This window comes from Dromaius novaehollandiae, chromosome 1, assembly GCF_036370855.1.
Source record: "Dromaius novaehollandiae isolate bDroNov1 chromosome 1, bDroNov1.hap1, whole genome shotgun sequence".
NCBI lineage: Eukaryota > Metazoa > Chordata > Aves > Casuariiformes > Dromaiidae > Dromaius > Dromaius novaehollandiae.
Genome location: NC_088098.1, coordinates 91,110,362 through 91,128,408, shown reverse-complemented (window position 1 = coordinate 91,128,408; position 18,047 = coordinate 91,110,362). Strand labels below are relative to the sequence as shown.

The following is an 18,047-nucleotide window of genomic DNA, read 5'->3' as shown; positions in this document are numbered from 1 at the left end:
ATTTATTCTCTGCACCCCGAAGTTAGTCCTCTCTCTTGAGGTGAGAGGTATAGAAGTGGCAAAAGAAGGGCAAAATGTTTTGAGAAGGGGCAGCCAACTTTGGCAAAAGCCATGCCCCAGCCAGCTGTGGGGAGGAGGCCAGAGGCAAGGCTGGGTCAGAGGGTCGAAGGTTGGGAGGAGGCCAGGGGCTGCCCTGGCACAAGGCCAGGCGAGCTGCGATCCTAAGGAGGGTGATAGACATCTGTTCCACAACATCCCGCATCTTCACCCTCTGCACAGATGCCCTGAGAAAGGGAGAGGCAGCTGTGTGAAATTCCCTTCTCCTTTGGGGAAGCGCTGGCACCCAGCCATGATGCTTGGAAGGCCTAATCAGGCAGGCATGAGCCTCAAAGTCAAATCTGGCTGAGGGAAGGAAGGTCGAACAATGGACCGGGAAGCAGCTGTTTGCAACCCTCCCAGGAATGCAAGAGCAAAGCAAAGAGCTGCTGGGCCACAGGGACTGGAGCTGGGGCTGCTCATGGTGGGACCTTCGGAGCAATGTCACTGACACAGCTGATGAGGAGGAGACACTGCTGGTAAAGCTTGCAGCCCTCCGCTCATGGTGAGGCATCTTTAAAGCATGCTGAGACAGGGATGCTGAGCCTTGTTCCCAGGCAGAGATGCCGTGTGCTGCTGGAGGGACGTTTATCGAGATGGCAGAGGAGGATCTTGAGAGAAAACATAGCCCTGCTTTCTGCGTGCCTGTTCCCAGTTCAGCTGTCCAGTGATTGTGGCACTAATTTTGGCTCAGAAGAAAGCCAAAAAAAAAAAAAAAAATCCCCCAAGTCCCTCTCCCTTGGACTAACAGACATGGATGCCAAGTTGAACCTGTGCACAGGTACAGCCAAACTGCACCCACACTGCTAGGGACGTAGGATTTCCTGAACCCTGTCTGGCCTTTTTGCTTAACTCTGACATCTGATCTTCCCAAATGAAGTTGAAAATGCAGTTAAAAGCCTTCTGTTCATGGATGGGAGTGGTTCCCTCATGATGCTGGCATGAAACAGTCACAGAAATGACTCCTGGACCCTGCTGGATAGGCCATAACCTCCTTTCTTCTTCTGTGTGCTCTCTCTCTCTCTCCCTCTCTACTTCCTCCTTCTCTCTCTCTCTGTCTTAAATCATTTTTTGATGCTATGAAGAGAAGATGTTCAAAGAGTACAGGAAAATGAAAGAGCATTCTTGCAGACTAGAAGCAAGGCAAGCCCACTGGAATTACCTGCAGTGTATAATCAGCTCTGTTTATCACCTCCACTTTCTCTTTGAGCATCCTCCAGCATCCCTCCCACGCCAGCCTTGAAAACCTAAGGGACACCCAGTGATAGGTATCTTCTCACATTAGCCTATCTCCCATAGAGCATATGGCCATAGTCAAGTGGTATATCTTCTGAGGAACTTCATTTGTTGACTCCACCCAAAAATGGGCCAGGCTGCAGCCTCAGCATCTGACTGTCCATCCAAGTGAAACCCAAAATTGCAGTGCCTCTTCACACCTGACCCAGCACTCTGCCTTTAATCTGCTGGTGGCAGAGGTGTGCACATGTGGGGATGGACATATGGAAAGCATGTACATATGTGCATTTGTACATATGCATATCTGCATGCATATGTAAGGCTCTGTGAGGGGGTCCTTGCATGCATGAGCCTGTAGAGCTTGCACGTGCAGTGGCTTCACAGATATGTGGTTCTGGCTATACAGGTGTGTTCATCTGAAGTATGCTAATGTAGATGTAGATCTAGCTGCAGCAGAGGCTAAAGGGGCTGTAGGTTCCCCACTGGAAGTACCCATGGTGGCTCCTACCATATGATTTGTCAGTCCCACCACACTTCCTTACTCATACAATGTCTCCATCTGACCCTGCACATAGCTCTCCACACGCATTCATATTCATGCTGACTCTGAGCTTGCCCTTAATAACACACATCAGAAAAATAAATTAAAAAAACCCTCTCTATAGTACCAAATTTCTCTCTGAATCTTACCAAAATATCTTCTTAGCCAACTAATCCAGTTTAGCAACAGTGACATCAGCTCAGGAGTGAACACCTCCCTTCCTAGCCTTGCCCACTTTTCGAGCCAAAACAAGTATTCACGCTAACACCTGCTTGCTGCTTCTTAAACAGGGCTGCGAAGCAGGAAAAGCTCAGCTGCACCAGGGTGTTCTCCCAACAGCCTCTCTTTGTGCTGGCCATTGGCAACAGCATGGACTTTACTACCAGCTTCCCCTCCTTTCCCTTCCCTTCTCCTTCCTCACCTTCTTTTCACAGAATAGTAATTCTGTGTATGCTGCCTCTTCTCTCCTCTGTCCTGCATTGTGGTGAGGTGTGCTGTCATTACAGTGCTTGTGTCTAACTGCTGTCCCATGGATTGCCAGGCTGTGACATTCAGGAGACGTCTCTCCAAGACTGTAGAAAAATGAGGCAGTGACTGCTACAACCAGACTTCACATGTTTTCTTCTAAGGAGCACAAACACATGCCACCTGTCTCTGAGTTATTTAGGGCTAGAAAAATCCACATCCCTACTCTTGAGCATCCAAAACAAGTGACAAATGTATTGTTATCTCTACCTACCAGCGCAGGCTGATTGGAACAGCCAGGTCTTTTGCTTCCCATGGTATACCTCCTGGAGCTGGAAATGCCGAAAGCACTGTCCCTTCCTCAGGGCGAAAGCTCATGTGGATTACCCAGAAGGTGGATCTTTCTTCATCAGTCTCCAAATACCAAGGGGACCTATAAAGCATTACAAGTTTTGCAGTTCCCACTGGCTTCCCACAAGATATTTGAAAGGATAGCTACCAAGGATATATGTATATTTTTCTTTTATGCCTGTTTTTGTTTAGAGCTCTTTGGAAAGAGCTCTGGAAAACATGAAGCTCCCATCACCCATCCCAAGCTTTTTATTCATTTGTTTAGTTTTTGCATTAGCTGATGAAGAATGCCAAGCATAAGCAGCTGTGCTTTTTCCAGAGATTTCCTAGGAATGAGAATGATAATTTTTTTCAGACTTTTACTGGAAAGGGTGAGGGAGAGGAAGGTGAGAGACATTCCTTCTCTGCTGTGTTTCTCATCCTCAGCCCTGTTAGCTGATCATGGGCCAGTAAGTATATATGTATATACTTGACCTTATTCCCTCTAAATAAGACTGAATGTGTGAAAAATCCATAGAACCCAAGGCAATGCAATAGTCTCCCTGCTTTTCTCGCTATCCACAGTGTCTTACACTGTAGGCAACACCTACACTTCCATTTCTAAAAAAGTCCCAAGTTAAAAAAAAATTGAAACTGCTCCAACCCAAACCACTGTGTCTTTCAAATTTTTCCCATGCAACATAATTAAATGAAAACATTGAAATTCATTTACTCTCTTTTCTAGTCAGTACATTCTTGCTATACCCATGTTCAAATAACAGTCCTACCAATTTGCCCCTCCTCTTTAAATTTCAAAGATCTCATGTGAATGAGTCATTTGTCCACCCTTTTGAGAATATAATAATAGCAATGCTTTAACCTTCGTGTTTTCAGTACAACGACATTCCGATACGATCTAAGACTCACAGAGACACCCTCTGGTCCCATTCACACTGAGGAACAGGTTTGGCTAGAAAAAAGTTTTCCTCATGTGATGAGCATCATACCAATCACACAACACTTTTCTCGAGCAACCTGGGCCCTTTAAAGACGGGCTGAGGCGGGAGAAAGAGGCTCTTTGGCTTTACAGGTGGGTCTGGATTTCTGCTGGGAAGCATCAAGAGGAGGGAGGGGTAAGTAGTAGCATTTGAGCTATAAGTGTCTGTTATGAGAAAAAGAGGCTGTTACGCTTAATGGTTTTTATTTTAGTCCCTGGGTTCTGTTTAGTATGTGGGAGTCTGGTACCTGGATAAAGTTAACTGCAGGAGATTATTAAGTATTTCTTTTTTCTTCTACCTCAGGCTGTGTCTTCTATATGGCTGTTTTAATTTGTTTCATATTTTTTCTCCTAAAGACTGGGGAGGAGAGAATGGGAAAATAAAATCTGTTGCCAGCATATCTGAGTGGTTGAAAAAAAAATTGTCACAGAGAAAGATGAATCCTGTAATTCCCCCTCACTTGTAAAAATAGGAAAGGCAAAAAAATAGCTCTTGTTTTGGCTCTGCTGAACTAATGAGGGAGAGATGAAAAAACTACCTCCCAGCTCTATTTCCTAGGTAATTATGCCTGATGATGATTTACCAGCCACTCTAGTGTTCACACAGGCTTCACTTCATAGCAATCTCTCTCAAAAGGAAACTTAATTAGTCTCTGACCCCTGCTTGATGTTGAGCTTTGTTTTTGCTTTATTTTTCTCCCCTGGTAGCATAAAATAACTGGGCTGGCTCTTCCTTTTCTCAGAGTGGTTGAGTCCTGGTGAACAAGCTGTTCTGTGTCAGAAGTGGCTACATCTCAGTGGCAAGTGAAGCCATGGGAAAAGTTCAGTGGGGCAGGATGCGCATGTGTGTGTTGGAGGCATTTGCTTTAAAGTAAATGAATGAATGATGAACTGACACTTGCAAAGCACTTAGCTTTTACAGCAAGGCCCAAGCTATTCATCAATAACATATTTAATTGCATCCCCTTAAAACTATGTAACTCTGAAGATTTCCTAAGCACTTGGAAACTACCTTCTTTTTAAGTCCTCTGGGGACTAGATTTTCTGCTAGAGCCAACTCTTGCCTAATAATAATAAAAAAAATTATGCAGGTTTACTGTTGCCTGGCTCCTGCAAGTCTTGATGATTAAGAGCCAGTAGTGGCTCTGGGCACACACAGGTCTGTGCCATGCTGAGGGCTTCCCAAGGCACTAGGCCTGCCTGCAGGCTCATCATCCAGCACCACTCCTCCAGGCTAGGCTCCACGCGACTGGTTCCTGTCCCTCCACATCCCAGCCTGAGCCCAAGCATTCAGCTCATGCCTGTGGAGATGTGCTCCTTCTTTGGGACTGGGCAAGTGCAGGAGAGGGAAGGTGCAGTGCATGGATGGGGTCAAGAGCAGGACAGAGCCCCACTGTCAAGCCCAGCTTTTCTGCCATTGAAAGGCTGGGTTTGTTTAGTTGCGCTCAAGTGGTTCAAAGCCCGACAGCTGAGGCATCTGGAGGCTGCAAAGTCAGTAAGAAATAAAACAAATAGGTCCCTTGTCTCTGTCTCCTTACACAATTCGATAAGAATGTCATGCATGTTCAGAAGCACTAAAAATGAGGAGAGGTAGCAGGGAATGAGATAAAAAGCCTCTGCAAGCCTAGCCATCATGCTGAGAGACCATCCCTCTGCCCCCTCCCCTCCCCCCCTCCCCCTCCGCCTTCTCTTCCTCCAGAAGTGCCGTTTCATCTAAACCCTTACTCTCAGGATAGGGAGGGGAGTGGGGCCTCATGCCCTCACTGGTGTGCAATGGCCAGTGACTCATGGGGCCTCTGAGCACCTCCGCTGCTGCCCATGGAGTAAGGGGCTGGCGCACAGGTGCTGTGTGCAAGCTGTCCTCTCTCTGGCCTCCCTCCAAGAGCAGGGGACAGAATGGTGACCCACTGGTGACCTGCATGCCAAGGGACTGGGCTTGCTCTCTTTAGGGAAAAGGGTATGCAGTAAAGCTCTTACTGTCACAGGGAGGGTAACGCTTAGTCCTGTGCAAGTGATGGGACGAGCACTGGCTTTCTGTAGAAACGAATGATGGTCAAAGAGTGCTTCTGGACATCCCTCGGCCATGACTCTGACTCCACTGTGACAACTGGCACAAAACACAAGGCAATCAAAATGGGACCCACTTCTGCATGGGGAAATGCCAAACTAACTCTTATGAATGAGGGGGGTTTTTTTGGCTGCAGATGGAGTAGGACAAGATTAAGGGAGGTGACATTCATCTTTAAAGATATTGAAATCCTGGCTCAATCTAAAAAATGAGGGTGTGGAGGCTTCAGATTAATATGTGAGACAGATGCACCAGAAACAATGAATCCAGCCTAAGGAGGCCCTTTCCTGCCTAGTGTGATAAAGTCCCAAGGCACTGCTGCCAGCAGGAAATCCTTTGAAAGCCTGTGTGATGTTGGTCACCTAAAACACAAGAGCAGAGGCCTTTCTTTGCAGAAAAGAGCTTACTTTCTTCCTCCCTCAAGTGTGTTGCAGGTCTCTTACAAGCCACTGTGAGTAGAGGAAGGGGGGAGAGCTCAAGAGAGCTCTAAGGGAACAGAAATAACTGATCTGCCTCTGACTTGTGGATGAACAGGCAGAGCAGGGATACCACTGCTCCTGGGCTATGAGAGACTGAACTGGGCCCATGTGGGTGGGAGAGTTGTTTTCAGGGTGTGAGGTGAGGAGAGGAGAAAAGCTGCAGCCCAGGTTGTGGCCAGGTGTCAGAAAGGGAAGAAGAAGATGCTTCAGGAGGGAGGGAGGTTTTTGTGGCATGATGGGAGCAACAGAAACCCTTGCAGAGCCACTTCAAGCATGGAGCTAATTCTGCAGCAGCAATAGCTGAATACCTGCTATCTAGAAGGCCATGGCTAAACCGCAAGGTTCTGAGATGAGCTGAAGAACACCAGTTCCGTGTAAGCTCAAGGCTGAAGCCCAGGACCTGACCACCTTCTTCTGTAACAAGTAAAGGTTTTGAATAACAGTTGTAGCTGAAGCTCTTGTTTCTTCAGGGGTTTCCCTGAAGCCCCAGGAAATTGTATTTGGGTTGTAAAATTAATCTCAACCAGCCTGTGCAGAAGGCTTCTCTCCCTCCAAAATGATCTGTGTCCACAGGCATGAGCTGCTGGCTCCTGTCTCTGTGGGGGCTGGGAGGAAGACTGACTTCCAATGCCTTTCCAGGTGGTTGTGACTCATGCCTGTGTGCAACCTGCCTCAGGCAAGCACTCGTGCATGCCTCGTGCTGCTGTAGTCATGCTCCTGCCCCAAGCGCTATACAAGCTGCTCTTACTTAACACTTATCTCTGAGGTGAAAGGAACAGGGTGTCCTGGGTGAGGACAGCAGGGTGGGAAGCCCTGTGTAGGAGGGCTCCTGTGGCTCTTCTTAGAGTGTATGGGAGGGGATGGCTCTCCAGCTGCCTGTCAGATCCAGCTGTTGTCACAGCCTTGGAGTTCCTCCCTGGTCTCTCATCTGTGATGCTAATACTAGACCCTCTCCAAAGGAGAAGGCATCAGAAAAGTGGTTCCCGCATGTAACACAGGGGAGCAAGGTAGATACTGAGAAATGGACTCCCTTCATGCTAATTGCCTGGAAAGAGAGGCAGAATTCATAGTAATATGTCAATATGGTGACACTGTTCATCTTTAGGTCTTCCAGTAAAGGCTCTTCCTTTTACACTTCTCAGTCTCTCTGCTTTCACCTTTTCTGCAATCCCATCATTCTTAAGGTACTTGAGAGCCTTAGGTTGCCTGGAAATTTGCCACTCTCCAATTGCTATCTGTGTGGTGGTGACTGTGTCCAGCTTTTCTCCCAGCTACAGTATCCTAGGAGATGGACTTGCCCTAGGAAGAGAGTCCTGCTTTCTCAGGCTGGTGTGCCTGCAGCAATACCTGCTCAAGGACAGGCAAGAGCAAGCCAGGTCCTGCTTACCAGGGAGGAAAAGAAATCCAGATTGTGGGGAGGCAAGGGTGTGGGCTGAGTAGAGAGTCCATGTGCAAGAGTCTTCAAACAGGTGACTAGTCAGCAAAAATGAACTACCTTGGGCAGCAGTGACCAAGCCAGGTCTAGCTTCCTTTGATCTGAGGGCTGTTGTTACTCTGCAGAGGAGTTTACAGGAGAAAAGGCGAGGATAAAGCAGTTACTATGATGTTTAGGAAAGGGTTATGACTTTCTTAATGACGCTTGATGTGCTGTGTCATGCTAGCCACATGACGCACACTCAGCTCTGCTATCTGCGTGGCAGCTGGAACAGGCCTGCTTTTTCACATAATAGTCAGAGTTCATGTGCCTGAATTCTAGCAGGGGAAGATTTCCTCTTCGGACTGTCCCCTGATTTGTGATTTATCTCTTAGCTGGCAATAACTAAAGGCTTTTCTAAAAACTCTGGAGTTTGCAACATAAAAAGCAATGAATCAGGCAGTGGGCTCTCCGGCTTTTAGATGATCAGAGGATCTGCTTGCATCTCATGTTTGGCAGGCTCTGCAATGTTTTGTTCCAAACCACACGTGGCCAAAGGTTGCCTACATCCTGATCTGATCTGCAAAGTAGTTTTATGTGGCCCCTGGATATGCCAGCTGGTCGAGAAGCTTGGCAAGTTCAGAGCTTCAGATTGACCTTCTGAGCCTACCATTTCCATTTCCAGATACAGTGCCATACAGCTTCAGGTGTATTGGACTAGCCTCCAACCACCTGGCTGGGAAAAAAAATGGTTTCTTGGCCTTCCAGGCCAAGGTTGGCTTGGAAATAGTGGCCAACCTTGCCCATGTCTTCATGGGAAAATGCTGACATGCTCTGCTGCTGGAACAATGGTGGAAGCACTGGAGATCTCTCCACGATAGTATACTCAAACCACTGCAGAGCCAATGGTAGGAAATTCTCGTTCTGTCTCTGCATGTGTTGGAAGTCTTGCCCACCTTGAAGAGGCAGCTGCTGAGGAGGCTGAAGATGACACTGTTAGAGAGGTCCTACAATGCTCTGTTCCTCAAGAACCTTTCTGTGGTTTATTGATAATCTTGTCTACTCTTATTTTTGAAAAACTTCTTTGGAGAAACATGGAGTTGGTAACCTCAGCAAGAGAAGTCACTAGTGCAGATACCATAGCAGAAGAGCAGAGTTCAAGCTGCTTTTCTTTCTGTCTGCTCAGGTTGGACTCATTTTGACCTTCCACTCACAGCTTATGTTTTCTTACACTCCCTGACAAATGCAGCTGTCTAGGGGTTGGGCTTTTTTTTTCCCTCCTCCTCCCCCCCACCCGCACACCCTCTGTCCCTTTTAGAGAAGGGCCTCACTGGTGCTGGAATCTGAATTTATTTCTCCAAGAGGTCTCACACCTCTGACTAGTGCCTTTATGCCGCTCTCTCTGGAGGGGGATGAATTCCATACAGGGAGCCTGAGCCCAGACTGCAGGAATTTAGTGGGAATGTTACTTGGCCTGGCTCCTGTGAGCCAGCTGCAGCCTGACCACCTCCTTCCCTCAGACCTGATTTGGAGCTGGTGCCCTGGTTTCATTTCCCAGCATGGGAAGGGGAAGGGAATTACTCTTAGCAAGATGCTGCCAAGCCATATGCTGTAGGTATGTGTGTGTGACATGACTAAAGCAGAGCAATTACCAGTTTGGTCTCCTGGTAGTGCTGGCTGAGAGGATATGGTATTGGGATAAATTGTATAGTCCGGGATAAGCCTGGGTCCTTCAGAGGAGGAGTGAGGTGAGTGCACTGAACTCCTTCCATGTCCCTCTGGGTGCAGGTGGTGTTTCTAGCCAGATAGAAATGTGACAACGTGAGTTCTGCTCATGCTGGGGGTTTGTGTGGGTACTGTTGTGTTCATGCAAACCCTACCCAAAAGGGAGCTGAAGCCACTGGCTGCAGACAGAGTAGTGCCAGTCTTCCATAGTTTAAGTAGCAGGAAGAGCTCGAGGTACCAAGTTCAAGCCTGGGGTATTTTCTCCTCTTAAACTACTGTGAAGCAGGGGGTGGGAGGTGTGGAGGCAGGCTGGTAGATTCTGTCTATCCTTATCTTCAGGGGATAACTTCCATTTCTGGATGAAGCCTGTTGTACTGGTCTCCTTGAAGACTGTCTTTTGTTTTCATAGGCTGCACGAAGAATTAAAGATGTCAAAAGACGATAACAGCGTACACATCTTTCAGGGGCTATTAATCCTGGGCAATGTGGTCATTGGGGTAAGTGGAGCAGGGCAAGGATGGGTGGGGGCTTCCTTTCAGGATAGCACTTCTCAAAACAGCAGTTCCCAGCCATGAAATCCCTCTTCACATGTGAAGTCCACATATAAATAGAACAGTGTGGGAGGAGGAGGAAAGGAGATCTATGCTAGCTGATCAGTTGGGTGGGCATGGGGTGCTGCAGTGACAGCAGGGGATGATCCACAAGACCAACACAAGCTCTTGAGGGGCAGCCCTTGCTGCTGACCAATATGCTTTCAGCCAAGCCCCCAAGAGAGTAATGTAAAAGATTGTGTGAATTCTTTCTTAAACATCTTCAAGTTCCAGGCTTGACTGTTCAGGTATAAGCTTGCTGAGTTTTGCCTGCAATTCTTGTTTTGACGCATAAAAAAAAATCAGACTGTAGAGTTGGGCAGTGGAAGGGGAATGGCAGGGTAGTTCTGAGCAGCTCCCGCTCGGCAGGAGGCTAAATGGAAGGAATGGAATCTCTTCATTCCTTTTTCTTTGCTGTTTCTTTGAGGAAACTTTTTCTAATGCATTTCCCTGACTTGGGCTTCTCAGATGTGCGGTATTGCCCTGACAGCAGAGTGCATCTTCTTTGTGTCCGATCCCCATGGTCTCTACCCTCTGCTGGAAGCCACAGAAAATGATGACATCTATGCTGCTGCCTGGATTGGCATCTTTGTTGGCTTTGCACTCTTTTCTCTGTCTGTCCTTGGCATCACTGGAGTCATTAAGTCCAACAAGACCTTGCTGCTGGTGGTAAGTGTAGCAAAGTCTGTCCGCCCATTGCCACCAAACTGAAAGATGCTGCCTTAGTTTCCCTGCTCACCTTGGTAATCACCCACTGAGCAAAGACAGGCTTTAATAATGTTGAGGGGCCAAAGGGTATTCCTTCTTCCTGACCATGACTGTGTTCTCCCACAACCTGACTCCCATAAGAACATAGCGTGGGAAGCTCCTGAACCAGGATGAGGGTATTAATGTTGATAGCCTCAATAGTGGTTTAAACTGACTTGCTTGACCCTAACATTGCCCTGAAGCAATGCAGAAGCACTTGTGCAGTCAGATGTAGCTGAAATATGGTTTATGATACTCATTTCACCCCACCCCTTGCTGCCTTTCAGCTGTTATATACCATTCTGTATAGGAGCTGGTAAGTAATGACTTCTGTACAAGGCATTAGTACATGTTAGTATACCAAATATGGATGCAATTCAGAGCATCAGACACTAGCAAGCAGGCAGAGATTGCAGGGGTGGGGACAGAGAGCTTTGGATAAGCCATGAACAATGTTAAGATATGAACAGATCTCTGCACAATTTCTTAGTCCTTCACGTTCATTGACAGTGGTGAAACTTAATAGGCACTCGCTTTAAGGAAGGGTAGAGCTGAAAATTCTGGTATCAGCTTTCTTGAATTAATGTGGAATGGTGGGGTATCTATTTAAACAGAAAAGACCTAGATATCTGGAATCTTGTCTAGGGAATTAACCAGCTAACCGCTGATGGAAGAGAATTCCCCTAAGTCTGAATTCTGGTGTGTTGGCTGAAACCTAGGACTGTGGTATAAGGGAAAAGCTGTGGTACAAAGGGCAGAAGCTGGGTAAGAGGAAAACAGATGTCTCAAATCTGAGAACATTACAAGATGTGAGAGGAGAAATAGAGGCATGAGAACAGTGAAGTGGACATGGAAAAGGCTGAGAGGGGTTGTGTTGAGAAGAGTAGAGAAGCAGTGAAAAAGACGATGAGAGGAGCTGTCGAGGATCAGTTCTCATTAAGGATCTTTGCTCACAAAGGAGGAGTGCTGGGGAAATTTGATGATGCAAAGTCAGGAGGATCTAAAAAACATACTGAATTATACCTTTCTTCTACTTCCTCAAAGTACAAGCTCTCTTACTAGGACTGAATAGCTCATTGCTGAAAAGGTGTTGCTGGCAGGTGGAAGTGGAAAGAGTGGAGTAGCCCATATAAGTTGCCAGGAGGATGCAGCAATGAAAATAGCAAACGTTGTCCTCAAACATATCAAGCAAAATGTTTCCCCTAGAGATGGAATGGTATTAATGCTGTGCAGTGAGGTTCTGATGAAACTGTGTCTGTGAGATGGAGAACAATTCCAGACATACACCTTCAAGAAAGAAGATCGCAAATTGAACCAAGCTTCAGGAATATTCAAAGCAATGGAGAGGGATGAGGGGACGAGAACAGCCTGGCTTCCTTTGCCTGGAAAAATGAGACAGACATTATGGATGTCTGACTATTCTCAGGAAGTAGATGTAGACTATAAAGAACCATAAAGCTTTAAACCACTGGGCCTTCCTTTGAGTGGGGATTTGGATGAGATGACCTGCAGAGTTCCGTCCCAACTTAAATTATGCTGTTTTTATGACTCTGTGAGGCTTTGGAGCACCCTGAAGTGAGTAATGAAAGCAAAAAGATAAATTCATTTAAAATAGAGCTAGGTGAATTCAGCAAAAGGCTTATAAGCCTCAGTTGGCTTGAGGAGGGTATTGGACTTGACCTTGGAAAATACAGGACCAGAAGAAACTGCTTAACTTTTTTCCAAGAGCTAACTCTGTTCTCTTTCTCCTACAGTATATCATTCTGATGCTGATCACTTATGCATTTGAAATGGCTTCTTGCATCACAGCAGCAACTCACCAAGACTTTGTGAGTATTGCTTTTCTCATGTATTCTTGCAATTAAGTTGAGAAATATTGCAGTGTTTTGGCACTCAGTATTCCCATTCAGTGCAGAAATTGCATATGTGGTACAGTGTAAACTCAAAAGACTACTGCTGGAAAATCTCTAACTTCATTATTCTGATCAAGGAAATAACTGTTATTTTTAACATAACTGTGTTATTTGTAACATTTAAAAATATTTCTAACATTGCTACTAAAGGAATAATAAGTGTGGGTTAGTTGAATCACCAATATAGTGTTTAGTCTTTCAGCTACAGAGTGATTAATCTATCATGGATGTGGAAAGCAAATCTTCAGGATTGCTACAGGTAATGTTACTAGTAAGGAAAAGATTACATGAGTTATTGCAAATATTGGCAGGGGGCAAATGACTTGTGGTACATTAGTTCCAAGCAATATATCAAATGCAAGCCATAGTTTCTGCACGTCTCCTCTGGTCTGACATCTGGTAGGACCTGCTTAAGAATCATGCTCAAGATCTACGTCTTTCTGTTGCTCCTGCTCTTCAAATCCTCCTCTTTATCTTCCTATGTATAAAACTATAAAACTGGGGTGGGGTGGGGTCCAAAGCAGCATTCCTGTTCTCTACCAGGACACTGAAACAAACAAACCAAACCACCCCACCCCAAATAACTCTATATTTGCTTTACCTGGCAACCTATTTATATAGTTCCTGCATTCTTTTCTGTTTATCCTGTAGCTCACTCCAAATCTCTTCCTGAAGCAAATGCTGGAGAGGTATCAGAAGATGGAGACAGACAATAACAATGACAAATGGATGAGTGAAGGGGTCACAAAAACATGGAATAATCTCATGCTTCAGGTAACAATAATACTGAAAAGTCTAACTAGTTACTGAATGTTCTGCAGCTCTGGAATTTCAAGTGCTCCTTGAGACCGCTCAGTAATAAAGAGGATGGCATCTGCCTTGAACCTCAGACAAAGTCCTGTTGGGCTCCCCATTTTGCTCATTTATCAGATGACAGACTGTTAAAGGCAGGCACTTCAAAAATCTCTCCCATAAATCTGTGGTTAATGCCTAACTAGCCATGTGCAGGATCCAGTCTTGTACAGTGCTATAACCTTAGTCCCTAAAGACCATTCCCTTCTCTCCCCGCCTTGGAACAGAATCACTGTTGTGGTGTGCATGGCCCATCCGACTGGCAGAAATATGCGTCTGCCTTCCGGAGCTCGTACAACGATGCTGACTACCCTTGGCCGCACCAGTGCTGCGTCATGGATGCCCGAGGGTCTCCTGTCAACTTGGATGGCTGCAAGCTTGGAGTGCCTGGCTACTATAACAGTAACGTAAGAACTGCTCCACTTCATCCAACTATGCATGTTGGTCCATAGTGTCTTTCTGGAATGGGAGGAAACAGGGAATAGCCTTCCTCCTCCACTGTAAGCTACCTGTATTCAAAGCTTTCTGGAGACGAAGCAATGCCTGTAGGGTCCTGGCCATGTTGTTGAATCCAGGATAAACTGTGATAAAGGCTGTGCTGATGGAGAGAGCATGAGGGAAGATAACCCTTCCAGTGCCACCAATAAGAAGTAGCACCCCTGACATGTAAGTGGACATGAGCTAACTGATACTTAGCCCAAAGATAATTGCATACAATATGTGTGAGCTAGTCAGCAGTTCTTCTCCACAAGGTGGTTATCACAGCTAATGAAGAGCTGATGTCAGGGAAGGAAGAAGAGGCTGTCCTGCTGCGCTCCAGCAACCAAATAGTGGGACAGCTCTGAAAAGTGAAAGTGGTTTCCTGTGATGGATAAGGTTACTGAACACATCACTAGCTGAGCTTTTCAGTAGACCAGCTTCTGCTGTTCAGACAGATTGCTGAGTCATAAGTGTAAATGTCTGCACTAACAAGCATCCCTAGAAGGCATTCAAGATTCTAAATTTGCATGCAGCTTCTTGTTTCTGGACACTAACCCTGTGTTGGCTGTGTCTGGTTATATACACAAATCTGGCAAGAGGATGGGACACTAAAGTGTCTTTGAAGTGTCTGAGCTGGGCTCCTTCATATTTGTAGCTAGAAACAAGTAGACTGTCTGCAAGCTGTCAATAAGCAGTGAAGCTCTGGCTCAGCTTCTTGAGACCCTGTGAGCTACCCAAATCGCAATAGTAGCGGAGCATGTCAGCTCACTCTGTCTCAGAGATGGATGAGTTTGTAGCCTAGTCATACAAGTTCAAAGCTGATGTTGACTCATTCATGGTTGTCTTACAGGGTTGTTATGATGCTATTTCTGGGCCAATGAACAGACAAGCCTGGGGTGTTGCCTGGTTTGGTTTTGCCATCCTCTGCTGGACTGTAAGTACTTAATATTTGATTTTATTTGCTCTTCTCTTTCACTGCTATCCCTCACCCAGATGGGTGGAGGTGGCTGTCAAGATTGATGCATTTAAAAAAATCTGTAGAATATAGTAATTCATTTGTCACCAATCTGCTTGTAGCCTGTTCCAGTAATAGGGCTACATTTAGAAGCTCCCCTCCATGCTGGCTTCCACACATGAAGAGCTAGATCGTCTTTCAGCATGCTGTGGCCTGCTGTAGTCTCAGCAATATAGTACAGCAAACACAGCTTGCAAATACTTGTTTGTGAAGGGTATTGGATCATCTAAACTTGAGATGGCAGATAATTCAGTATCTAGTTCGAAGACTGCATAAGTGTTTCAAGTACTCAGGGTTCGGCAGCTTCATGACAGATAATCCTCAGCAAGCTGAGTGATCGAGTCAAATAGTTACATCTGTATAGATCTTCTTGCTTCACTGTGAAGCTGCTGTGCAGATAAAGTGCTTTAAGCTTGTTGTACCTGTACAAACTTCGCTTAGCAAGATTTCCGTTGCTCTCTCCTACCAATAGGACTAAATGGGATTGGCAGGAGAGGCTGGGGAGTAAAGAAAGTTAACAGTCTTGTCTTTTCAGTTCTGGGTTCTCCTCGGTACTATGTTCTACTGGAGCAGAATTGAATACTGAAGGGCTGGTGTCCTCAACGTTGACCTGAAGCACTGAATGAAACTACCTTCATTCATCTCCTGCTCCATTCTCCTTGTGCCACTGAGGATTTGAAGTTTTCCCACTACCTCTCCTGTATCATTTTTGCCCCTCCAAAAACTTGACACACTGAGGTGATGTCTCCAGGAAAGCATCTACCTGTCCCTCCTTCACCTCTTGTTCTGCAGCCTTTATGCCTCATGGCTGAGACACAATCCTTTTGCCGTGCAAGAAATCCTTGGAGCATAAGATAAGAGATGATCTGATTTGTTCTGTGATGACACTGGAAAGGAAAATGTCCAGTTCATGTATACTTGCTCCAGAAAAGTATCTCTCTCAAACTCAGTTGAATGTAAAACATAACACTAAAGGTTCTGGCATGGGCTATGTGAGCAAAACAGTAACCTCCTGTGACCAATAAAGATGGAGGCTGCAAGAGAGAAGACTGCAGAACTCTCTGATACATTTTATCTTTCTACTTCTGTTCCTGGTCTCTGTCACCCCTTTCCTTAGAAGAATGCAGATTTTCTGGGAGTTTAAGTGTGTCAGCAGTGAAGACATGTCCCAGTTAAAAAGTCTGTTGCTAGTCAAGCCCAATAAAAGGCTAGCTCATTCCTCTGCCATACGCTGCCTATATTTAAGCCTACCTCTTGTCACTGGTGAAACTACTGCATGCACTCCTACTTTCAGAAGTGCCAGTCCATGAAATGCTCTGCTTATTAAGAATGACTTTTTCAAAAAGCTGTATGTACTTTGTACAAAATTTCACACCACCAGCTATAATGTGTGCAGAATACAAGGGTTCTGTGCTATAACTGACTTTGCAAAACTGGCTGTCGCATCTTTACACTACTATGCTTCCTGCTTCAGCTAACTGCATGCGTATAGTCATGTCCCCTGCATACTCGCCCTTCCACATCGCCAGATCAGGTGAGACAAACTGCAAATAATAGCAATAAGTAACTCCTGTGAAAAATGCAGGCAAGAAACTGAGTGAACCAAATCTGGTCCTTGCAGCAAGAGTTAACAATTCTCACTCAGTTCAGCAGTGGCCGTTTACTTTGGCTCAGACTGATCTGGTGTCTTTTCTAATGAATGCTTCAGCAGTTACATGTGTTGTGTGAAATATGTTCCTGTATATAATGTTTTAAGGTGAAACCTCTTCTTAATGTGTACTGGGCCAGGTTGTGAGAGCTTACCAGCTGCCTTCAATCTTCATTTTTGTATATTCTTCAAAATACTAATTAAAAAGAAGTGGAAATGAAATTTCCTTCTTGTTAAGGATCCTGTGTTCAGGAAGGGGAAATGATAAATGCTTGTATCTGGGACATCCTGGGCAGTGCAAATACAGGCTTTAAATGCCCCATTCTGAAGATCTGAGTGCCTCATACCCTGACATACAGTGCTACAAAAAGCCTGTAGTTGAATAGTCCCTTGATAGTGTAATTAAGGAGAGAAATAGGCAGAGCTAAGAGGGTGAATAGTTTAAAGGAGAAACAGGTCCCTGCAACACAGAGGGGTGGGTTTTTGTGTGCATGTGTCTTCAAAAAGGAAAGTCCCCTTGGATCAGCCACTCCAGAAGGGGAGAACCTGTGCAAAACTCACTGTTGTAATTGGACGGTGACTTTTTTTAAGAGCCTGGACACTAGGGAATAAGAACTTTCTTTTGTCTCAAGCACTTTTTTTGTGAGATAGACCATGGGGATGGTGTATGTCAGTGATTTGGGTTTGGGGTTGGTTTGTTTGGGTTTTTTTTTGCATACCTTGCTGAAAGCTATAAATAATACCTAGATCTAAAGAAATCAAAAGAGAATCAGAGCTTCCTTAAGCAAGTTAGCAATAGCAAAGATTTGGTTCAATGTTTCTTGTTATGAACTGCAAATCCCTAGCAGAGCAGACAGAAATGGGGGAGGAGGAACAGTGTCAATGCACACAGCCTCTGTCCTTGTTTGATCAAATCCCTCCAATTGCTTCTAAGTCATGGCAGCCTAGGTGGATAGTTACACACCTGTATAAAGATCTCTTGCTTGAATAATTTCTGAAACTCAGAAAGCTCTGCAAATGGGTGATACTGAAATGATTGGATGTGAGACCTTCTAAGGACTAGCAAGGCCCTCTGCATATGGCATGGCAGGAGATATGGCTTGTAGGATGAAGACTTTAAGGCCACTGTAACAGGTAATCTCAAAATCTTATTTTCTTCCTCTGGTCTTTTGCTTCAGACCCTGCAGTCTAATTCTTACTTCCTCCTGCCTCTAAATGTGGCATCATTACGGCACTGCTCTCAATATAGAGAACATACTCTAGGGTTTTGTGGACGGAGAAGAACTGAGGTTAGTTAAATAGACTGTTGCAGTATTATCTTCACCAATCAGTTGCAAATGATCCTATTGACCTATGGCATAATAGCAGTTTAAGCCAATTAAGTTTGGATTCATCAAATTTGCTTTCTGCTTCTTGAGTCTTTAGCTCACTTGGCACATTATAACTTATGT

General features: G+C 45.4%; 1 protein-coding gene across 2 annotated transcripts; it reads left to right on the top strand.

The window, feature by feature from the left end:
- Nucleotides 1–3,568: 3,568 nt before the first annotated feature.
- UPK1B (uroplakin 1B) lies at nt 3,569–16,818 on the top strand. 2 transcript variants are annotated; one of them, XM_064520148.1, is made up of 8 exons: nt 3,569–3,758; nt 9,761–9,848; nt 10,410–10,610; nt 12,443–12,517; nt 13,253–13,375; nt 13,681–13,860; nt 14,784–14,867; nt 15,484–16,818. In XM_064520148.1, exons 2-8 carry the CDS (start codon nt 9,780–9,782, stop codon nt 15,532–15,534), a joined length of 783 nt encoding a protein of 260 aa, XP_064376218.1. In that variant the 5' UTR covers nt 3,569–3,758; nt 9,761–9,779; the 3' UTR covers nt 15,535–16,818. The 2 variants fall into 2 exon arrangements, with proteins under 2 accessions (XP_064376218.1, XP_025949758.1); XM_026093973.2 differs by having other exon boundaries at nt 3,661–3,801.
- The last annotated feature ends 1,229 nt before the right edge of the window (nt 16,819–18,047 follow it).